Genomic DNA, 19,428 nt, shown 5'->3' with positions numbered 1-19,428 from the left:
ATAAAGATTAAAGAGGTTAAACAGGAAGATATGCAAATATGTACATTAAGAAATGAACTATTATGTAAATCATGTCATATTATATAAGTGTAACAGAACATCTTTCTCTTAAAGTAACTGCTATAATGTAAAAACAACCCGATGTTGCATATTATTGCATTAACATTATTTCTTCAAATTAAAAAAAAATAATATCGGAACGTTCTATTATAAAGTGATTATATTTTAAAATTATTATTTGCTATAAACATTCTATTGTTTTATGCAATTAAAGAATGGTATAAACATTCGACACTGACACGCACACATCCATTAATTTGCAACACGTGTCAATGAGGGGCTTCATAACACCTTCAATTTAGGTTATAGTAACTTGAATATGGCACCGTTTATGATACCGGTTTATGTTGATACCGGATTTTACTTTACAGTCGGTACCGGGAAATATCATACTCCCTCCAGAAATCCCGGGATCGATAGGCCCGGTATCAATGTCCACACATGTCTCAAGAGGCTTGTTTAAATTAAAACATTGATTGAAGATGCGTATTTCACATCATGGTCTGTGCTTTTTGTTTGAGGTTATATATTCATTACATTTTTATGAACTTATATGCATGCATGTGTAGTTATAACAATAATTGGAAATGCGTATTGCACATCATAATCTGTGCAATTATCTATGCTTTTTTATGTGAGGTGTACGCTATTGTTTGTTATTTTTTTTGCTAGTTTGCTTTTCTTTTAATCCAAAAACAATGTAAAAAAGTTTTTAATTTGCCACCGTGCCTAGGTTCACAAAACTTCTTAATTTGATTTAAATGAAATTTCCAAGTCATGTTTTCAACATAAAAAGCCCCCGTTCTTTTATGCTGATCACACGGTTATGAGCAATTTTTCGAAAATTAATCGAAATCGAGGTGAAATCAAGTTTTCGAGAAGTGAAATCCACTCATAACTCATTCGTTTTAATTAAAAGATAACATTTATTGTTTACTTATTGGAAAGTGCCCCATGAAGGGTTTATATTACAAATTTTATTGAAATTTGTCAAAAAATAAAGAAGTTAGAGCAATTTTTCGAAAATTGATCGGAAATCGAAGTGAAATTCACTTTTTGAGGAGTGAAATCCACTCAAAACACATTTATTTTAACAAATCTTTTATTTTCATTAGCAAATAATGGAATTGGCTTCACAATAGGTTTATTATATCAAATTTTTAAACAAATTGTTAAAAAATGAAAAAGTTATAGAAATATTTTGAAAATTGATCGGAAATCAAAGTATAATCCAGTTTTCGAGAAGTGAAATCCACTCGTAAATCATTTATTTTGTAACAAATATTTTTTTTTAAATTAAGTTTTGTTGAAAATGCTAAAAAGAATACGAACGTTAGATAATACTGTTTTATTCTTGGGCGTCTTTTAGGCTGTAAATATAATTTAAACAAATTAGAACTTAAACATATAAATCCTTATTTCCTTTTATATTTAATTTAATTTAATCATCAATAGTTGAATAAATTTATATTTTCAATTTAGCGGATTACATAAGGTTGATTTATGTCATTTAATGTTTATAGAAAATACCATAACTATCAATTCAATTTGAAATCCTTCTTGAGGCACTTTCCAGTATGTATACAAAAAAATAAATAATTCAAATGAATGAGTTCTGAGTGAATTTCACGTTTAAAGTGAAATGGATTTCTGTATCAACCGCACCGATATATTTCGATTCTGAAGGACGGGCGCACGTCAAAAGGTTGCATCAGTTAGTTGCGCTCTAATGTCCATTCCTAGACCCGCCCCTGAAAATGTCTACGGAGTGTGAATGAAATGGTAAGGGGCCTAAATATCTGATCTCTTATTAAGGGACCGAAACATCAAGGGGCCGAAATATCTAGCACCGGTTTCTTTGTAAACGTTTTGACTAAATACGACAGACACATATGTACTTCCTTTTCCGGTTAACATCAAAACATGGCGGTGTGTAAAAATGACACATATGATTATATCGACTTGTATCGGTGGTTTTATCAATCTGATGGACTAGAAATAAACTTAATCATTTAAAATAATAATTATTTAGTTGCATGGCACAATATTGGTATGATGTTAAGACTGCAATGGTATTAATTGACCAAAAGTTTGAAGTCGTTAGTAAAACGAAAACGTTTGTTTTCCATTAAAAATGTGGTGTTGGTTAGTCTTTGTAATGGTTCTACTGCATGTCACTCCAAACGGCACATATAAGATTGTCAGCGTTGTTCTTTGAAGGGCGATGTGATATATGTGAGCCGAATATAAGTAATGAAAGATAATTAGCAGTGATGTCCAATTTTGGAATTGCTGTCAGTCACTTTCTTACATCATGTTTATCAAGTTTTCTGTAGAATAGGTTAGAATGTACAGCTGTTTGCACTGTCGAAAACAATTTCACCAATGAATACTGTCCATAACTTAGCTCAATTCAATATCATTCATGTGTGTATTTAAACAAATTTTGTAAATAAACAGATAGAGCAATATGTAAATTTATACATTTATTTCTATACTGGTTGAGAAGCAGTTTCCGACAGTTTTTAAGTTTTTAAACGTTTTTATTGAATTATTTATACGTGTTTAAATATCTACTGAAAGTGTTCACATTTTATATAACTACAGCTCAAGTTGCTATTGTCGATATATTTCTAACGTGTGTGACGTCACATATAGTGTATCTAATAGGGGCGCAAAGAGGATACTTAACGTTGTTCTGATAAGCTTGCGATGAGAAGCAGTTTCCGACAATTTGAATGCGGGGCATATTTGAGGTGCCTGTTGTGTGTTTTTATTATCCGTTTATTTAATAAACTAAATATAAGACTGTAATAAGAGAAATGTTATTTAATTTTTCAGCATTTACAAAAAAAATTAAACCTTAAAATTTACGACATTCAATACATACTCGAAATCAGGCAGAGACTGAATATCAATGATTTTTTTATTCATTTCTGATGGAAACTTGTGTTTGTATACATTTAAGTGAATGTGGATGCGAAACAAGCATGACACCAGTGTTCACAAATATGTACACAATGATCACCGTTTGTATAAGTCAATTAAGGAAAACCTTGTAGCTATTCATAGATATGCAAATTAGGTTCACACGCATGCGCAATACGCTGCGCGTGCAGATCCCCCACGTGCAAGTTTGTGTACAAAATGAAAAATAAACATTAAACATTAAATAATAATCAAAGTTTCTTACGTGTCTCGGAAAAAATTTCAACTCTTGATTGCCTAGTTACCATATAGCTGAATTGCAGTACATTCTTTATGAAGATCTAAGGAAGGTACGCGAAAAAGCGATTTGTCGGAAACTGCTTTCCGTCGGAAACTGCTTTCCGTCGGAAACTGCTTCTCAACCAGTACAGCATCATTGTATTAAAAAAATCACTTGAAAATCTAGTGCAAGCTTCATTAATTCTCGTTTAAGGCAGAAGCTCATGAAGTCTTGAGACTGCTGCCGTTTGAAATGCAACATAATTTTGGCCCTGCTGGTTATTTTAATAAACAGCATATTTTTGATCAAAAAAACCTTCTGGTTTAAAGAATGTGCAGTCAGACAGTCATTGTTTTTGTTAGTCTTTATCTATTATTCTAATTCATGTCACTTTTAACGGCACATAGTGGTTTGTTATCCTTGCCCTTTGAAGTGCAATGGGATACATGTGAGCCGAATAGAAATAAGGAAAGATAATTAGCAGTGGTATCCAATTTTGGAATTGCTGTCAGTCCCTTTCCTACATGTTTATTTAGGGTTACAAGTTCCTTCTTCGAGCTAACATATTGTGCACATTCACCATCCATTTCAACAATGCATTTTGTACATAATTTGGTTCAATTAAATTCCATTCATGATTTTAAGTCATTATTCTCATCATGACTATAATCAGGACCAGGAAAATACTCTACATGAACTCGTGCGTAAATTTGCTCATTATTTTATTATTTTCAATTCTTAGCGGCACCATTCTATAAAAAAAATCATTCTCCTTAAAACAAAGTCTGAGCACTCCCTCTAGGGCTGAGGCCCATGTTGAGGCTGGTTGAGTCTAAAAGTGATGTTCTAAAATTGACACAATTTTGACCTTGCCAACACTTTCATGATTAAAGTTAACCCTGCAATAAATACCAGTACTTAATAAACATGCATGTAATCGTTATTTTCAGGACGACAAATCTAAGGATAAAGAGAAGAATCCTATGCGCGAGCTGCGCATCGTGAAGCTGTGCCTAAACATTTGTGTTGGAGAGTCCGGTGACAGACTGACCCGTGCCGCCAAAGTGCTTGAACAGTTGACCGGCCAGCAGCCCGTTTTCTCCAAAGGTAGTTTTTTTTTACAAGGTTCCTATTAAATCAAGGCTCATGTATTTATTTAGATGGTTTAAGTTTTCTCAATAAGTCAATAATAAGAATGGGTTAAATGTCCAAGCATTTAATGTACTCGCCTCAAAGCCATTAATATACTAAGGTAAATGAACATATCTAGGTTATTTTGATCAATGAATGTCCAACGTGTTAAAGCATTACGTGTGTATTAGCTTTTATTTGATTTTTTTCCAGCCCGCTACACAGTGCGATCATTTGGCATCCGAAGAAATGAGAAGATTGCTGTCCATTGCACTGTAAGAGGAGCAAAGGCCGAAGAAATTCTGGAACGTGGACTCAAGGTAGCTGAATTATAGAATAAACGAGTACTGAAGATACAATAATTTTAGATTGAACAAATATATAATCTGTTCTTCATAGAAATGTATTATGATTATCTTGATGCCTTCCTTTGACTGGTTGTATGTGAAGTTCAATATCGATGTTGGGACATAATTTTAATTTTCAAAATCAGAGCTGAAACATTTTGGACAAGTAAATAAAACAACTAGGCTTTATTTCATTTCAGTATAGCTGTTCATTGCTGTGTGGCAACTGTTGTTTTATTTTGAACATGCACATTGGCATGGAATTTCAACTGATGTTGCCGATTCTGTCTTATCTTTTGTCGTTATGAGTTGGTTGGATACTAAACTATGAAACATTTGAATATGTATTTTAAATATTGTGCTACATTGTATTATTGTCTGTCTGTATGGGGTGATTTGTATTGGTCAGCTAAAGGCTTAATAAAGGAGTGCCCTGTGCCAGCTTTTGAATTGAAATATTTCTGTTTATCAAAGGCAAGACAGGTGTTGCTTCATAGATCAAAAGGAATTTCCTCTGTCTGGTGCTAAATCCTCTAATTATATCCCATCACAGAACTTCTTACCCAAATCCAAAAATTCTTGATTGCCAAAAAGAACCAGTTACAAATGAATGTATTTGACTCAATTGCAGTCACCAAACAAATAAGATAACTTATTTTTCCAGGTGCGTGAGTACGAGTTGAGAAAAAACAACTTCTCTGTGTCTGGCAACTTTGGGTTTGGTATCCAGGAACACATCGATCTGGGAATCAAGTACGATCCAAGTATTGGCATCTACGGCATGGACTTCTACGTAGTCCTTGGACGACCAGGTTTGTGACCAGGGTCGATATTCGGATTGTCATTGTGTCGAGATGGGGCTGAAATTCAGCCGATTCCTCAATCTTAACAATTATACTTTCTTTTCAAACCTTTGACTTAAAATTTACAAAACATTTTTTTTTTATTTCAGATATGTATGTCTAAATGCAGTTTTGTTTGATTTAAATTCTTCAAACCCAAATCTTAAGTGTTCTACAGTAAATTCACAACTTTAGGCATTTTGTCGCTATTAAAACTATTCCGAAGGCCCTGACCTGGCCACATTCTCAAAAGGTAAAAAGAACACTAGGGTGGGTTACAATTTTGTTACTGAAATAGGGCAGGTATAGGAATGATGTGACATATTTTCATGTTATTTATTAACTATCTGTACCCATGATTTCATGTTCATGTACTGACTGTGGATCTAAATGTGTACTGGTGTTTACCAGCTGTGCCCCAGATGCCTGGCTGTGTATTGCAGTCTGGGTCCTGGGGTCTCACGCAAGCTCAGGGTCAGAGAGAAAGGTCAAGGTCATAGTGCTGGTGCTGGCATGTAGGTCAGCATCAGTCTCCTACTGTTGCAACATTAAACTTCTTTTGCCCTGCTCAATTTCTTTGCTGTTAATATTGATAATTAAAGTTTACTGATCTGTACTGAAACTTCATTCATTAAAAATCCCTAAGGTCAATGTGTAAGTGGGACTGGCCAGTTTTATCATGTTTTGACTCTGGAACTAAATGTGTACTGGTGTTTACCAGCTGTGCCCCAGATGCCTGGCTGTGTATTGCAGTCTGGGTCCTGGGGTCTCACGAAAGCTCAGGGTCAGAGAGAAAAGTCAAGGTCATAGTGCTGGTGCTGGCATGTAGGTCAGCATCAGTCTCCTACTGTTGCGACATTCTTCATTTTTCAAGCCTTAAAGCAAAACTTATCAAGTCCAAAGCATTGCTTAGTGCATGTTACACTGTTAAAAAATATATCTAGTGATTTTACAAACTTTTTTTACTCCCTTTGCTCTTTTAAAAAGATCGGGGGGAAAGGACGACAAGTGCCAAATTTGGCGAAAATAGGATCATACCAATTAAAAAAATAATGTTACAAAGTACCTTAATTACGGAAGTAATATTTTTATAACACTTATATGTAGTCTGGATAATACTGGTCAATTAATTTGGCAGTTTTAAATTGCACTTTGTTTTACTGATTCATTGATCAAGTGCTTCTTTCGATATGCACTTGAATATTGAAGGTTTTTTGGGGGGGGGGGGTGGGGGGGTATAAGTGCTTTTTTCTCAGGTGTAACAGCAGTGTAAACTGCAGTAACATTTCTAGAAAGAAATCGGAGGCATCCTGCTTAGTGATGCAAAAAAGGTCCAAGAGGAAAACAAACCTCCGGATTCACAGCATGACAAATCACTGTCCAGGTACCTGTTAATTCATGTATTGACTCTGGAACACAATGTGTACTGGTTTTTACCAGCTGTGCCCCAGATGCCTGGCTGTGTATTGCAGTCTGGGTCCTGGGGTCTCACGCAAGCTCAGGGTCAGAGATAAAGGTCAAGGTCATAGTGCTGGTGCTGGCATGTAGGTCAGAATCAGTGTCCTACTGTTGCGACATTATACATTTTCAAGGCATGATTTCTTCACTAAGGGTCTCCTTACATGTCTTAACATAATTTTCTTCAGATGATTATATTGATAACCCTGCATTTCAAGCTGTTGTTGTTTTTAAAAAAAGTCTGTATTACCTTAGTATTGTATCCTGATGGGGATGCAAAATAGTTAGTATTTGCCGTTATTTTCAATAAGGTTCAATATACTACGTACTGATAAGAAACTTGGTACTCATTCTGTAAGAGACGACGTGGAAATGTACAGCAATGTCTTCATTACTTAATAATAATCACAGTTTTTGTAATGAATATAGATGGATATATTGGTATAGAGTTGCTTGTGTTTTCTGGAAGCTCCGAAACTTTGGTGCAAATATGACCTGCTTGGTTGGTTACTTTAATATTATAAAGATACATATATTTCAATGAGGAAGAATGATCTGTTTAAAAACCCAATTTGATTGTCACTATTGACTTTTAATGCACACTGGCACGGAAAAGCAACTATCACAGCGCAACTTTGACCTGCTTCTATAGCCTGGTTGGTTACTCAACTCTGAAACAGATTCTTTTGAAAAACAACTGATAGTGACTTTAAAACTGAATGCACTCTGGCACGGAAAAGCAACTATTGGTTGTATTTTCTGTTATAAGTCTACGTGCAAGAGAAATGTCATAGCGCAACTCTGACCTGCTTCTATAGCGTGGTTGGTTACTTAACTCTGAAACAGATTCATTGAAAAAGAACTGATACTGAATTCTAAGCTGAATGCACTCTGGCACGGAAAAGCAACTATTGGTTGTATTTTCTGTTATAAGTCTACATGCAAGAGAAATGTTATAGCGCAACTCTGGCCTGCTTCTATGGCCTGGTTGGTTACTTAACTCTGAAACAGATTCATTGAAAAAGCACTGATGGTGAATTCTAAGCTGAATGCACTCTGGCACGGAAAAGCAACTATTGGTTGTATTTTCTGTTATAAGTCTACGTGCAAGAGAAATGTCATAGTGCAACTCTGACCTGCTTCTATAGCGTGGTTGGTTACTTAACTCGGAAACAGATTCATTGAAAAAGAACTGATAGTAAATTCTAAGCTGAATGCACTCTGGCATGGAAAAGCAGCTATTGGTTGTATTTTCTGTTATAAGTCTACGTGCAAGAGAAATGTCATAGTGCAACTCTGACCTGCTTCTATAGCGTGGTTGGTTACTTAACTCGGAAACAGATTCATTGAAAAAGAACTGATAGTAAATTCTAAGCTGAATGCACTCTGGCATGGAAAAGCAGCTATTGGTTGTATTTTCTGTTATAAGTCTACGTGCAAGAGAAATGTCATAGCGCAACTCTGACCTGCTTTTTTAGCGTGGTTGGTTACTTAACTCTGAAACAGATTCATTGAAAAAGAACTGATGGTGAATTTTAAGCTGAATGCACTCTGGCATGGAAAAGCAGCTATTGGTTGTATTTTCTGTTATAAGTCTACGTGCAAGAGAAATGTCATAGCGCAACTCTGGCCTGCTTCTTTAGCGTGGTTGGTTACTTAACTCTGAAACAGATTCATTGAAAAAGAACTGATGGTGAATTTTAAGCTGAATGCACTCTGGCATGGAAAAGCAGATATTGGTTGTATTTTCTGTTATAAGTCTACGTGCAAGAGAAATGTCATAGCGCAACTCTGACCTGCTTCTATAGCCTGGTTGGTTACTTAACTCTGAAACAGATTCATTGAAAAAGAACTTATAGTGAATTTTAAGCTGAATGCACTCTGGCACGGAAAAGCAACTATTGGTTGTATTTTCTGTATAAGTCGAAGTGCAAGAGAAACGTCACAGCGCAACTCTGACCTGCTTCTATAGCGTGGTTGGTTACTTAACTCTGAAACATCCATGGTGACAAATGTCAGGATTCAAGTTGGCAATCTAATATATTTTAACATTTCATGTTGCCATGTTGTCATAATTATATTTAAATTCATTATTGCCTTTTTCACATTTTTGGATTTAACAATGTCATGCCAACATAATTCAGGGTGCAATTGTGTTTCAAGTACATTAGGAATCTATAGATTCAACTTTTGAATATGATAATTTTTCATGATATCATTGTTGACATACATGTAATTTTAATATAACCATGTTGACATATTTCAGGATTCAACATTGCACAGAGACGAAGGAAGAAGAACCGTGTGGGGCTCAAACACAAGGTGACCAAGGAACAGTCCATGAAATGGTTCCAACAGAAAGTAAGTTCAAGAATAACGTATCAGGAATATGTTCAGTAATTAGTTAAATTTAGGCCACAATTTTCTTATTTGGTCAGGGTTACATCCTTTTTAAAAATAGGTAGGGTAGGTAGGCTTTATATATTTATTTTTTTATTAGGCTTTATGTAAGAACGTTATTGTCATCATTGGATAATAGTGTTAAAATAATATTCTGTATAAAGCTTTAGAAGTTTTTAAGCTACATATTAAGACACACACTTAAAAAAAAAATTAATAGAATTTTTTCCCAAATTACCATAAAAAAACACGGTAGGGTCGGCTCTTATTTCGTAGGTATGGTTCAAACCCAAACCAAATGTGTTTTATTTAGGCCTTATGAGTATTTTAGTTAGGCCTAAACAAAAAATACATTTGGTTCGGGTTTCCCGACCCTACCTATGGAATAGGCGCTGACCCTACCGTTTTTATGCCCCCACAAAGTGGCGGCAGATAGGGTTGCCCTTGTCCGTACGTACGTCTGTCTGTCTGTCTGTCTGTCTGTACGTACGTACGTCCCGAAGATTGTTTCCGATCTAATTCTTGAAAACTGTGTGTCCAATCATCACCAAACTTTAAACACATGTTTGTGACCATAATATCTTGATCAAGTTCAATAGTCATGGAAATCGCTTTAGTCATTTAGGAGTTACGGCCCATTTTTGCCAAAAATACTTCAAAAATATATGTTTCCAATCTAATTCTTGAAAAGTATGTGTCCAATCCTCACCAAACTTTACATACATGATTGTGACCATAATATCTTGATCAAGTTCGATAGCCATGGAAATCGCTTTTGTCATTTAGGAGTTACGGCCCTTTATTTGCAAAAAAAGACTTGAGATTATCCTGAATAATCATTATGGCTTATTTTCTGTGACAAAAAATCGAAGTGGGGGCATCCGTGTCCTATGGACACCTTTCTAGTTTATAGTCAGTTTGAAAAAAAAAAAAAAATACTTTTCAATATGTAGTTTAAAACCTTAAATGCTTATACAAAAGATAATTTTAACAACATTCTCCAATGATGAAAATGATATTCTTATTCAAAGCGTAATAAAAAAAAAAAGCATGCCTATTTTTAAAAAAGGAACCTAACAATTTTATTTTTTAGGCCTTGTATGAAGATCTTGATGATGAGTTGATGACGAGACTGATTATGTCGTGTACGCTTGTTTTACAACGTTCATGACTCAGTGATGTCAAACGAGGCATTTGTCTGACAGAGATCTTTGTTACCATATAGTCTTACCCTGGCCAATGGAATCTTAATGATTTAATTTTTTTATGAAATTTGTAATCAGTCTTTATGTGGCCCTCCTGTGTCAAGTGGGGTAATCTTGGAAGGTCGCACAACATTATTAATATTAAAGCTGGATACTTTGTACCTAACAGGATTAACACACTCAAAAGATGAAAATGTCATAAAAGCGTGTTGTTTTTTTCTGAACAAATTAACATTTTTTTCCCCAGATGTGAAAGATGAATTTCTGAATTCTTTGTTCAAACAAATAGAAATAATAGGACCCCTGAACATTAAATATATTGTTAAAGAACAAACAAACTTGATCCCATTCTCTCATCTATTCTGTCTTTGTTTTTAAGCATTCTTCCCTAGCATAAAGGCCTTGGCCCACTTCCCAATATGGGAACAAAAATACTAGGTTTGATGTCCCAAATAGATGTCACCCTATTAAAATTGGATGCCGCCCTTGTTGTTTTCGTGTTGTTGGAGTATATTAAATACATGTGCAAGTGCACACGCATTTGTTAAGCATTGACATTGGACTAGTATAATTTTTTATCTCCTTGTTGGTTTATTTATATATTGGTATGTCAATTAAGCTATATTTGTAACCCACTGAATTAAGTGCCACTCAAATATACAATGGACATTTAAAGTTATTTTCTTCTTTTTTTCAGTACGACGGCATCATCTTACCTGGGAAATAAAGACTTTGTTATGTTATGTAAGGATGAAAATAAACGGGCGTCCAGAGAGAATCATTGTGTTGTTAATTGTGAATGTTAGGATAGAATCATTTGTGATGTTTTGGAAAATGTCCTTGATCCAAGTCTACAATTTGTGTCGAGGCAGTTTGAACTCGTGCTCAGATAGGATAAAAATGTTAGAAAGTATTAGGCTCAAGACCAGTAATATTTTCTCAATATAGTACCTACAAAATTATATTTTATACACACATCATAGAACGGGATTATTATAGTTTTTCCTGCGACGTACTGGCGGTGTCCAATATGTTTTCCAATCAATACACAATTGCCCAAACATCATCAGATTTGCTCAGAATTTTTCTGGGCATAATATCTCGGACAAGTTCAATAAGAAGTCATATTGCTGGAGTCACCTGAGAGCTAAGGGCCATGAGTTATTGGAATTACCTGAAATTGGTCTTGTCCAATCAATAATTTGAGAAGCCTTTGTCCAATCAGCATCAAATTTGGTCAGAATGTCACTATGTGTATGGGTATTTAATCTTGGTCTGATTCAATTGTATGTCCAGTCATTCCACAGTAATGACTTTGAATTGGCAAAAGCTTTTTAGTGACTGCTCCCTTAATATGGGCTAACATACAGCCACTTGTCCTAAAAATAGGAGGGGCGTAATTTGCTACATGTGCTGTTAAGAGGGGCTTGACACCATAATGATGATTCCAAAATCGGCAAATAAATTATTTCCACAAGACAAGCCTATTATGTCAATACGAGCTAGAATGAGGTCAATAATACACCTTTTTTATGATTAAAATATTTTGTCGCCGTCTCAGCTGAGTTAACCCGTTTAAAATTGGTGCATAATGGTTTTCCAGTGTATATTTGGCATGGGAAAATCGAGCAAATATATACCGAAGCTTTTTTAAAACTTTCTGGGTTTTACGTGGTAGACAACCCCAGTAAATTTGAATGGAAAAACTGCGAAAGAAACCGCTTTCGTAAGCCATGTGATACATCAGTAATAAGATTTAATGCGTTGTGCACAGCAATATCAAAGTTTTGACAATTTGTTCAAGCAATTGTACTAGGTGGAGTCTAGTCCCTTTAAAACATGGATCATGTGATTAAACTATGGCATAGTCAGATTACAGTAAATCTTGTAAAATCAATTGAACCATGTCAGTTTCCATAGAATCCTGGAGCAACATGTAGCTGGGAAAGATTTGTCATATTTTAATATCGTTTCCGATCAATATAGGTCCTTTGGCGTAATTGGAAGTATTTCACAAACTTGAATGAGCATAAACAAGTTTATTTTATAATTATTTAAAATCAATATATGTATAACAAACATAAATTTTGACTTATAAACCTTTAAATACTAAATGATGCATTTATGGCGAATATTCATTACTGATTATAACAAGATTGTAACCGTGTTATCTAATAGCTGAAAACACAAAAATATTAAATGATTGGTGAATGCTAAAAGATTTACAGTGATCTACTATAGTATCATTAGGTAGAACTACTGTGTTTTGCACATTTTTTCAAATTAAACTTCGTAGCCTTCATAAAATCCATTGTTTTCGATAATTATTCATCCTTTTTGGAATATTAAAACAATAGTTTTAATTGTGGTAAATCGTATTTGGGAGTAAGAGTGCATCTTAAATTTAATAAAATACAGTTAAAATAACAAGTGGTAGCTAATACATGTACTACTGATGAACTTGAATATACATGTATAAAGATGTGATCATGCCAAAAAACTCATAATACATTCAAGTGACATTCTTACCTAAAATCAATGCATGTGGAAAATATTAATTACTTGTAACCAGATTGTAACGATTTATTAAATAGCTGAAAACGCACAAATATTGAATGACTGGAAGGTCCTAAAAGATTTACAGTAATCAACTATTAGTATCATCTCATTAAGTAGAAAAACAATGTTTTCTGCACCTTGCTTTCAAATAAAACACAGTATCCTTCATAAGAACCATAATTTTCGATATGTGTTTATTTTTGGTGAATTATGGAAAAACATATGCATTAATTGTGGAGTAAGAGTGCTTCTTTAATTTTAAAATTTGCCAATTTAATGATTAAGTAATTGATTTAAAATGCAACATTAATAATAACACTTTGATCTGCATTGTCCAAACTGGGATTAAACACGATTTTTTTTAGAGATTTTGAAGAAGTATGGCTTCAGGCATTTTTTTATCAAGCCCAATGGTTCACAGCAAAAGTACACAGACTCATCATAAAAGTTATAATGTTCATGCTAATTTTTTAAAATGAACAAAAAACATTTTTAAAGGGACTGTACTCCGTATGATGAAATTGCGAAAAAAAGAAGAAAATTGTCAAAAACAGATATATACTTGGTATCGATGTGTACAATGCATTGAAACTTACTTACTGAAGTACCACATAGTTTACAATTAATTCATTTTTCGCAGTTTTTTTCATTAAAAAATATTACTAGGTATGTCTACCTAGTAGAATTCATTCCTTATGCATGATTGGCTAGTCGATGTTATCACGTGATATTACCAAGTTAGGTTTATAGTTTACGTATTCCAACTGTTTATAAAAAGCCTTTGTACAGAGGATACAACACTGGACTGCAATTTAGGCAATACCGGTTCGAAACCGGTCTCCGACTCGATTTTTTTTTTTACAATTATGATAACAAAGAGTAAAACATTTTATTAAATAATTGTCCTGAGATTCGTTACAGAATTATTATTTTTTGTGCCAATCTGGTGTACAGTCCCTTTAAGTGTTGAACTTTAATATTCTTTTATTATTTTTCCGAAACAACCCGCTCGATTTTATTTTTTAGCATTCATCAGGTTGGTTGGAAGACATTGGGCTGATTGTTCAGAACTTTGTATATACATGTATATGTTAACTACGTGATTAACAACAATAACGTGACCTATTTGATGTGTTCAAAAATTAAAATCAAACCAGAAAAGCGGAGACATTCTTGCATACCGGATGTGTGTTTCCGGTCATGTGACCGGTGCTGGAAATTATTAGTCTTACACCCCCATGTAAGATGAGTCACGCGCAACAACGCGCCACTTTTTCCTTTTATTGTATGGTTTATGAAAAGTATATTATGCATTTCATTAAAGTGCAATAAAAATATAAGTAAACAATACCTTTAATTAAAATTGGAAGCAAATAATCGTAAAAGCGCTATTTTTAAAGGAACTATTTGACGTCGATAAGTGATTTAAAATTTCTGCGCTTAATGACGTCAGTACACGACGTCGCACGCGCTTTTTTGGTGAAATGTACAAAAGCACTTTTTCTACGTCAATTTGTCCACAAATTCATATTTTAGGTATACAAGAAAAATATCAACCCTGTTTTTCCGGTCCGGATCGAAAAATCTGACCCTTGGGCACGGCTGCGTCACCGGTAACTCGGCAAGCCTCGTTGCCGGCTTAAGCGCGTGCCCTCGGGCCGGATTTTTCTACCCGTACCGGAAACACATGATAGATACTTATACTCTTCTCAAAAATTGCAAGGAACACTGCAGTAATAAAATTTGAAAGTTAACAACGATGATTTTTATCACACTGTTAACGTTAAAAAACAGCGATGATGTAAATGGCATCAAAGTTCTGAGGAATTGGGCCACAGAAGATGTTTTAAAAATAGTTTGATACCATTTCTCCAATATTCACGAGAATAATACACTTAATAATTATTTCAAAATTAATGATCCATGAATATAGTTGACTTGTGCATTTAGATATAGTTATAGATAATGAAATATGTTTAGTTATTCAAAACTACTTTTGAAGCTGCACTCTCACAGATTGAACGTTTTGACAACTTTATTTTTGTCTTGGAACGAGCCAATTTTGGTGAAAATCCATGGAAACCAGTGATATGAGACTGCAAACAAAAAATAAGATCGCAGATTTTAATATTCAAGTTAAAAAAATGATGTTTTATGCATTTTTCTTAAACCGTTTGTAACGGTTTAAGCCATAACACATTAATTTTCAAACGGAGATATGAAAATCCACGATCTGATTTTTTGTCAGCAATCATATATCATTGGTTTGCAGATATATACGCAAAAAATTGCTCTTTCCAAGACAAAAAAAAGTTGTCAAAATGGTATATCTGTGAGAGTGCAGCTTTAATGTCAACTTGTTTAATTGGATGAGTTTAATCATACAATTTTTCTGTTCATATCAGAATCAATAACTGTCAAGGCTTTGTTTATGATAGATAAGTGAACTCATTATGAGACTCATTTTTTTCACCAATATGGTCTCTCTGCAAGAAAGGTAGGCTTCAGACTGATTTGGGACACCTCGGCCATTTTCCATCAAAAACCACCTCGAATGTGTGCCGGTATGTCAGTACAAATAGTTCATAAATTTTAAATGACAGTCCTATTAATAAATTATATACTTTTAACGTGTATTTTGTATATCTAAGTTTAAAATGATTTCCAGTGAAGTGTATTATTGCATAAACAAAGATTCCCAAGAGTAAATTCAAAATATTTCACTGCTCAATTGAAATTGCTACGCGACCTACTTGCAGCGTAGTTAAATATTAAGATTTCTTATATGTAAACCGTCCATATATATCAGGGGGTGTTTTCGATGGAAAATGGTCGAGGTGTTCTGAATGCCTTCAAACTGGGACAGCAGGAGGCGAAACAGAACAGACGAGTATTCGCTGTCTTCTACTAAGCACTATGTTGAAAAATCCAAGCACCAGGCCAATGCCGAAAAGGTAGAAGGAAAATCCCAGTATCTCGAGTAACGATCCAAGTTTTAATAAGCCTGACAGCATCAAGACTTCATTTACAAAGGAAGTTAATCCAAAGCAAACTGAAATATAAGAAAAAAATATATGAAAACTATAGACAGAATACCGAAAGACGTTAAGATATGGTACCAGTAGCTCCCTTGTTTAGCGCTCGGCATTAAAAAGTCAGTACTGGGAAAATCAGCAATCATAACAACTCGGCCATCTCCGGCAAGCTTCGAGAAAGACTTATTCCTGTTGGATACAGGCCGAGGTGTTCCGATTGGGAATATAAGTTTCTTGCATACCGGACGTGTTTCTTGCATACCTGGAAAACCCCATCTTACATACCCCATGTAAGACGAGTCACGTGCAACAACGCGCCACTTCTCATTTCACATATTGCATGATTTATGAGAAATATATTATGCAGCGTGCCCGAGGGTCGGATTTTTCGGAAAAACATGATTGATATTTTTTCTTGCATTTAGTAACCTAAAACTATGAGTTTGTGGAAAATTGACGTAGAAAACGCTCTTTTGTACATTTCATCAGAAAGCGCGTGCGACGTTATTTACTGACGTCATAGCGCGTAGTAATTTCAAATAACTTATCACAGCATTTTTTACGATTATTTATTTTCAATTTTAATTAAAAGTCTTGCAAGCATATATTTGATTGCGCTTTATTGAAACGGCATAATATACTTTTCATAAACCATACAATAAAAGAAATGGCATGTTGTTGCGCGTGACTCATCTTACATTGGGGTTGTAAGATGAGTTTTTTCAGCACTGGTCACATGACCGGAAACACACGTCCGGTATGCAAGAAAAATCCAGGGGCAAATGTAAAATATTGTGACCTGAATGTTCATGCTTTTATATTATTATTTATTTATATATATTTTACAATTGCATGTCGGCAATCTAGTGTCTGAGTGACAATTGCTCCTGTTCGAAATTCGGTTCTAATCTTGAAGGTGGTATTAAAGAAATTCAAATGAATTAAGTTTTTTTCGAATTCCGTTTGAAGAATGAGTTGCTTGCTTGATGTCATTATCGGGGTTTGAATGCAGTTGTGCTAGTAACAGTGTGTGGAGTCGGAAGGACTCCGCGCATATTTTTACCAGCCCAACTGCATTCATATCCCCGATAATGACATCAAGCACGCAGTTCATGACTTATACTAATTCCAATATTTCATTATTTCTTATCAGAATTGTTTATAAAATACTTAATATCATTTTTGTCATATTTTTCCTTACAGTATTTCTTTCCCACCCATGCTGTACATAGAACGACCCGACCGGTTAAAACATTTTATTGCTTTGTACAAAAATATTCCCAAAATAAAAACACTTTTTAACGTAATATTGAAACGTTAATGACAAATATACATTAAACAAATCATAAATAAAAACTTGTCAACATTTTGTTTACAAAATCGTGGACACAATGCAGACACAAGTACGCGTTTTATATTAATACGCGATGATTCGCGATCCGAACATATCGTTATGTTGTGTTCATCGCAAAATATTTACACCTCAACTTCCATTCCTTAAATGAACTGCCTTTTGGCAATTGCGTTTTAAATTAATAGTTGCCATAGTGTTTAAATTTTACGTTTTAATGTGATTTCAAGTGGCTGATCTTTTCCCGCGTTATTGTGGCGCCATTTGAAAAAAATGCTTCCGGTTACATTCGGGCTGTTCTACATACAGAATGAATAGGAAAGAGTTACTGAAAGGTTTCTTCAATGAAATGAAGTATTTTAACAATTATTGAATGAAATAATGAACTATTGGTGTAAATATAAGGAATGAATTTTGACTCCACACACTTTGACCAGCCCAATTGCGTTCATACCCCGATAATGACATCAAGCCCGCAATTCATTCCTTAAATATTCGCAATTGCCGAAAGGCCATTCATTGGTCCAGTAACATGAGCGAGTCACTTTAGTGAAACTAAGATGACTGACTGTAGCATCTTGTACACAATAAGTTACAATAATAATAGTAGAATTATTGATAATAAACAGACAAGTACTGATCGAGATGTCCATTTTCAATTTTTAACTAGGTTAGTAGGTCATAGGTCAGGGCTGCAGTGACTCCATTAAACCTGTAATAAAATTGGTATTAAATCGGGTTAGACAATGATGGGTTCTCCAGACATATGCGCAATCTGGCCAGCATCAATATCGATACCAAGTTTCTTCACGATAGTTATTACATTGAGAAAAATTAATCACTTAAAAAGTAATGGTTGCCGCGACCTTGACCTAATGACCTTAAATAAAAGGGGTCATTAGCAATAACCCTACTAAGTTAGGGGACCGTTAAGCGATTTAGATATATTCAGTGAAAACCATTTTTCTAGTTATGGTCACCTTGACCTTAACCTAGTAAATAGGTGTCATCTCCCAAACACTACAAATAAGTATGTAAACTTAGTTTAAGAACTCTTTAATTAGTCTGGATCAGGAGTTTTGGACTTTATGGTCACTATGACCTTGACCTTTGATCTACATTACCAAAAATCATTAGGGGTCATCTAGTCGTCACAAACGAAAATGCTGCAATTCCTCAAGCCTAATGCGGTACCTACAGTCTTTGACAAGTTATTTATTGATGACGATGATGGACAAAATGATCCCTTTGCAACTGCCTTGCTTTCCAGGCGACAAATGACTATATTGTCTAAATGTCAGAAATCTACACGTACCTCCAATTGCGTTCATGGTTTGCAGATAAGAGACTTTCTTATAGCTCCAGTCATTGTTGATAACCTGTTAATGAAATCATTATAGTACAGCATTTGGTCAAAATTCACCCTTCAAGCTCTTCACTGGTAAATTGTCTTTCAGGCTTGCTCAAATTCTGAATTTTATGTAGCAGGGCTTGTTAAAAAAAATGATGCCAAGCAGAAGTATAAGAATTTGTGGTTGTTCATCCAAGTCTAATTTCGATGATTGATAGTATACTGTAACAATTACAATACTTTTACCCATTGTGGATGGATTCACAGTTACTTGGTTTTTGGACTGCATTTTTGGCGCATATCATAGAGTACTAAAACTGGATGGATTGACCACTAATTAGTGTTACTTTCATTGCACAAATATGATGTTTCTGATCGGTTGGCATTATTTTTCTACAAATACCCCTACTTGTGCATTCTCTTTAGTTTCTGCTATGAAATCACTGTTTAAGGGCCGGCAACAATGCAAAAGAGGGTGGGA

General features: G+C 34.6%; 1 protein-coding gene across 1 annotated transcript; it reads left to right on the top strand.

Annotated features, from left to right (window-relative positions):
• Window positions 1-1,947: 1,947 nt before the first annotated feature.
• On the top strand, window positions 1,948-11,429 carry LOC128206431 (60S ribosomal protein L11). The gene is made up of 6 exons (XM_052908855.1): window positions 1,948-1,989; window positions 4,219-4,375; window positions 4,613-4,719; window positions 5,411-5,558; window positions 9,313-9,407; window positions 11,349-11,429. Exons 1-6 carry the CDS (start codon window positions 1,984-1,986, stop codon window positions 11,376-11,378), a joined length of 543 nt encoding a protein of 180 aa, XP_052764815.1. The 5' UTR covers window positions 1,948-1,983; the 3' UTR covers window positions 11,379-11,429.
• The last annotated feature ends 7,999 nt before the right edge of the window (window positions 11,430-19,428 follow it).

Source organism: Mya arenaria, chromosome 10 (assembly GCF_026914265.1).
Source record: "Mya arenaria isolate MELC-2E11 chromosome 10, ASM2691426v1".
In the NCBI taxonomy this organism is placed as follows: domain Eukaryota; kingdom Metazoa; phylum Mollusca; class Bivalvia; order Myida; family Myidae; genus Mya; species Mya arenaria.
The sequence above is the reverse complement of the archived record's forward strand: the minus strand, read 5'-3'. Positions and strand labels throughout refer to the sequence as shown.

Excerpts from the sequence above, each read along its gene's own strand:
- LOC128206431 (XM_052908855.1), top strand. Across the intron at positions 4,720-5,410 it reads TTCTGGAACGTGGACTCAAG|GTGCGTGAGTACGAGTTGAG; the intron begins GTAGCTGAATTA and ends TTATTTTTCCAG. Across the intron at positions 9,408-11,348 it reads TGAAATGGTTCCAACAGAAA|TACGACGGCATCATCTTACC; the intron begins GTAAGTTCAAGA and ends TCTTTTTTTCAG.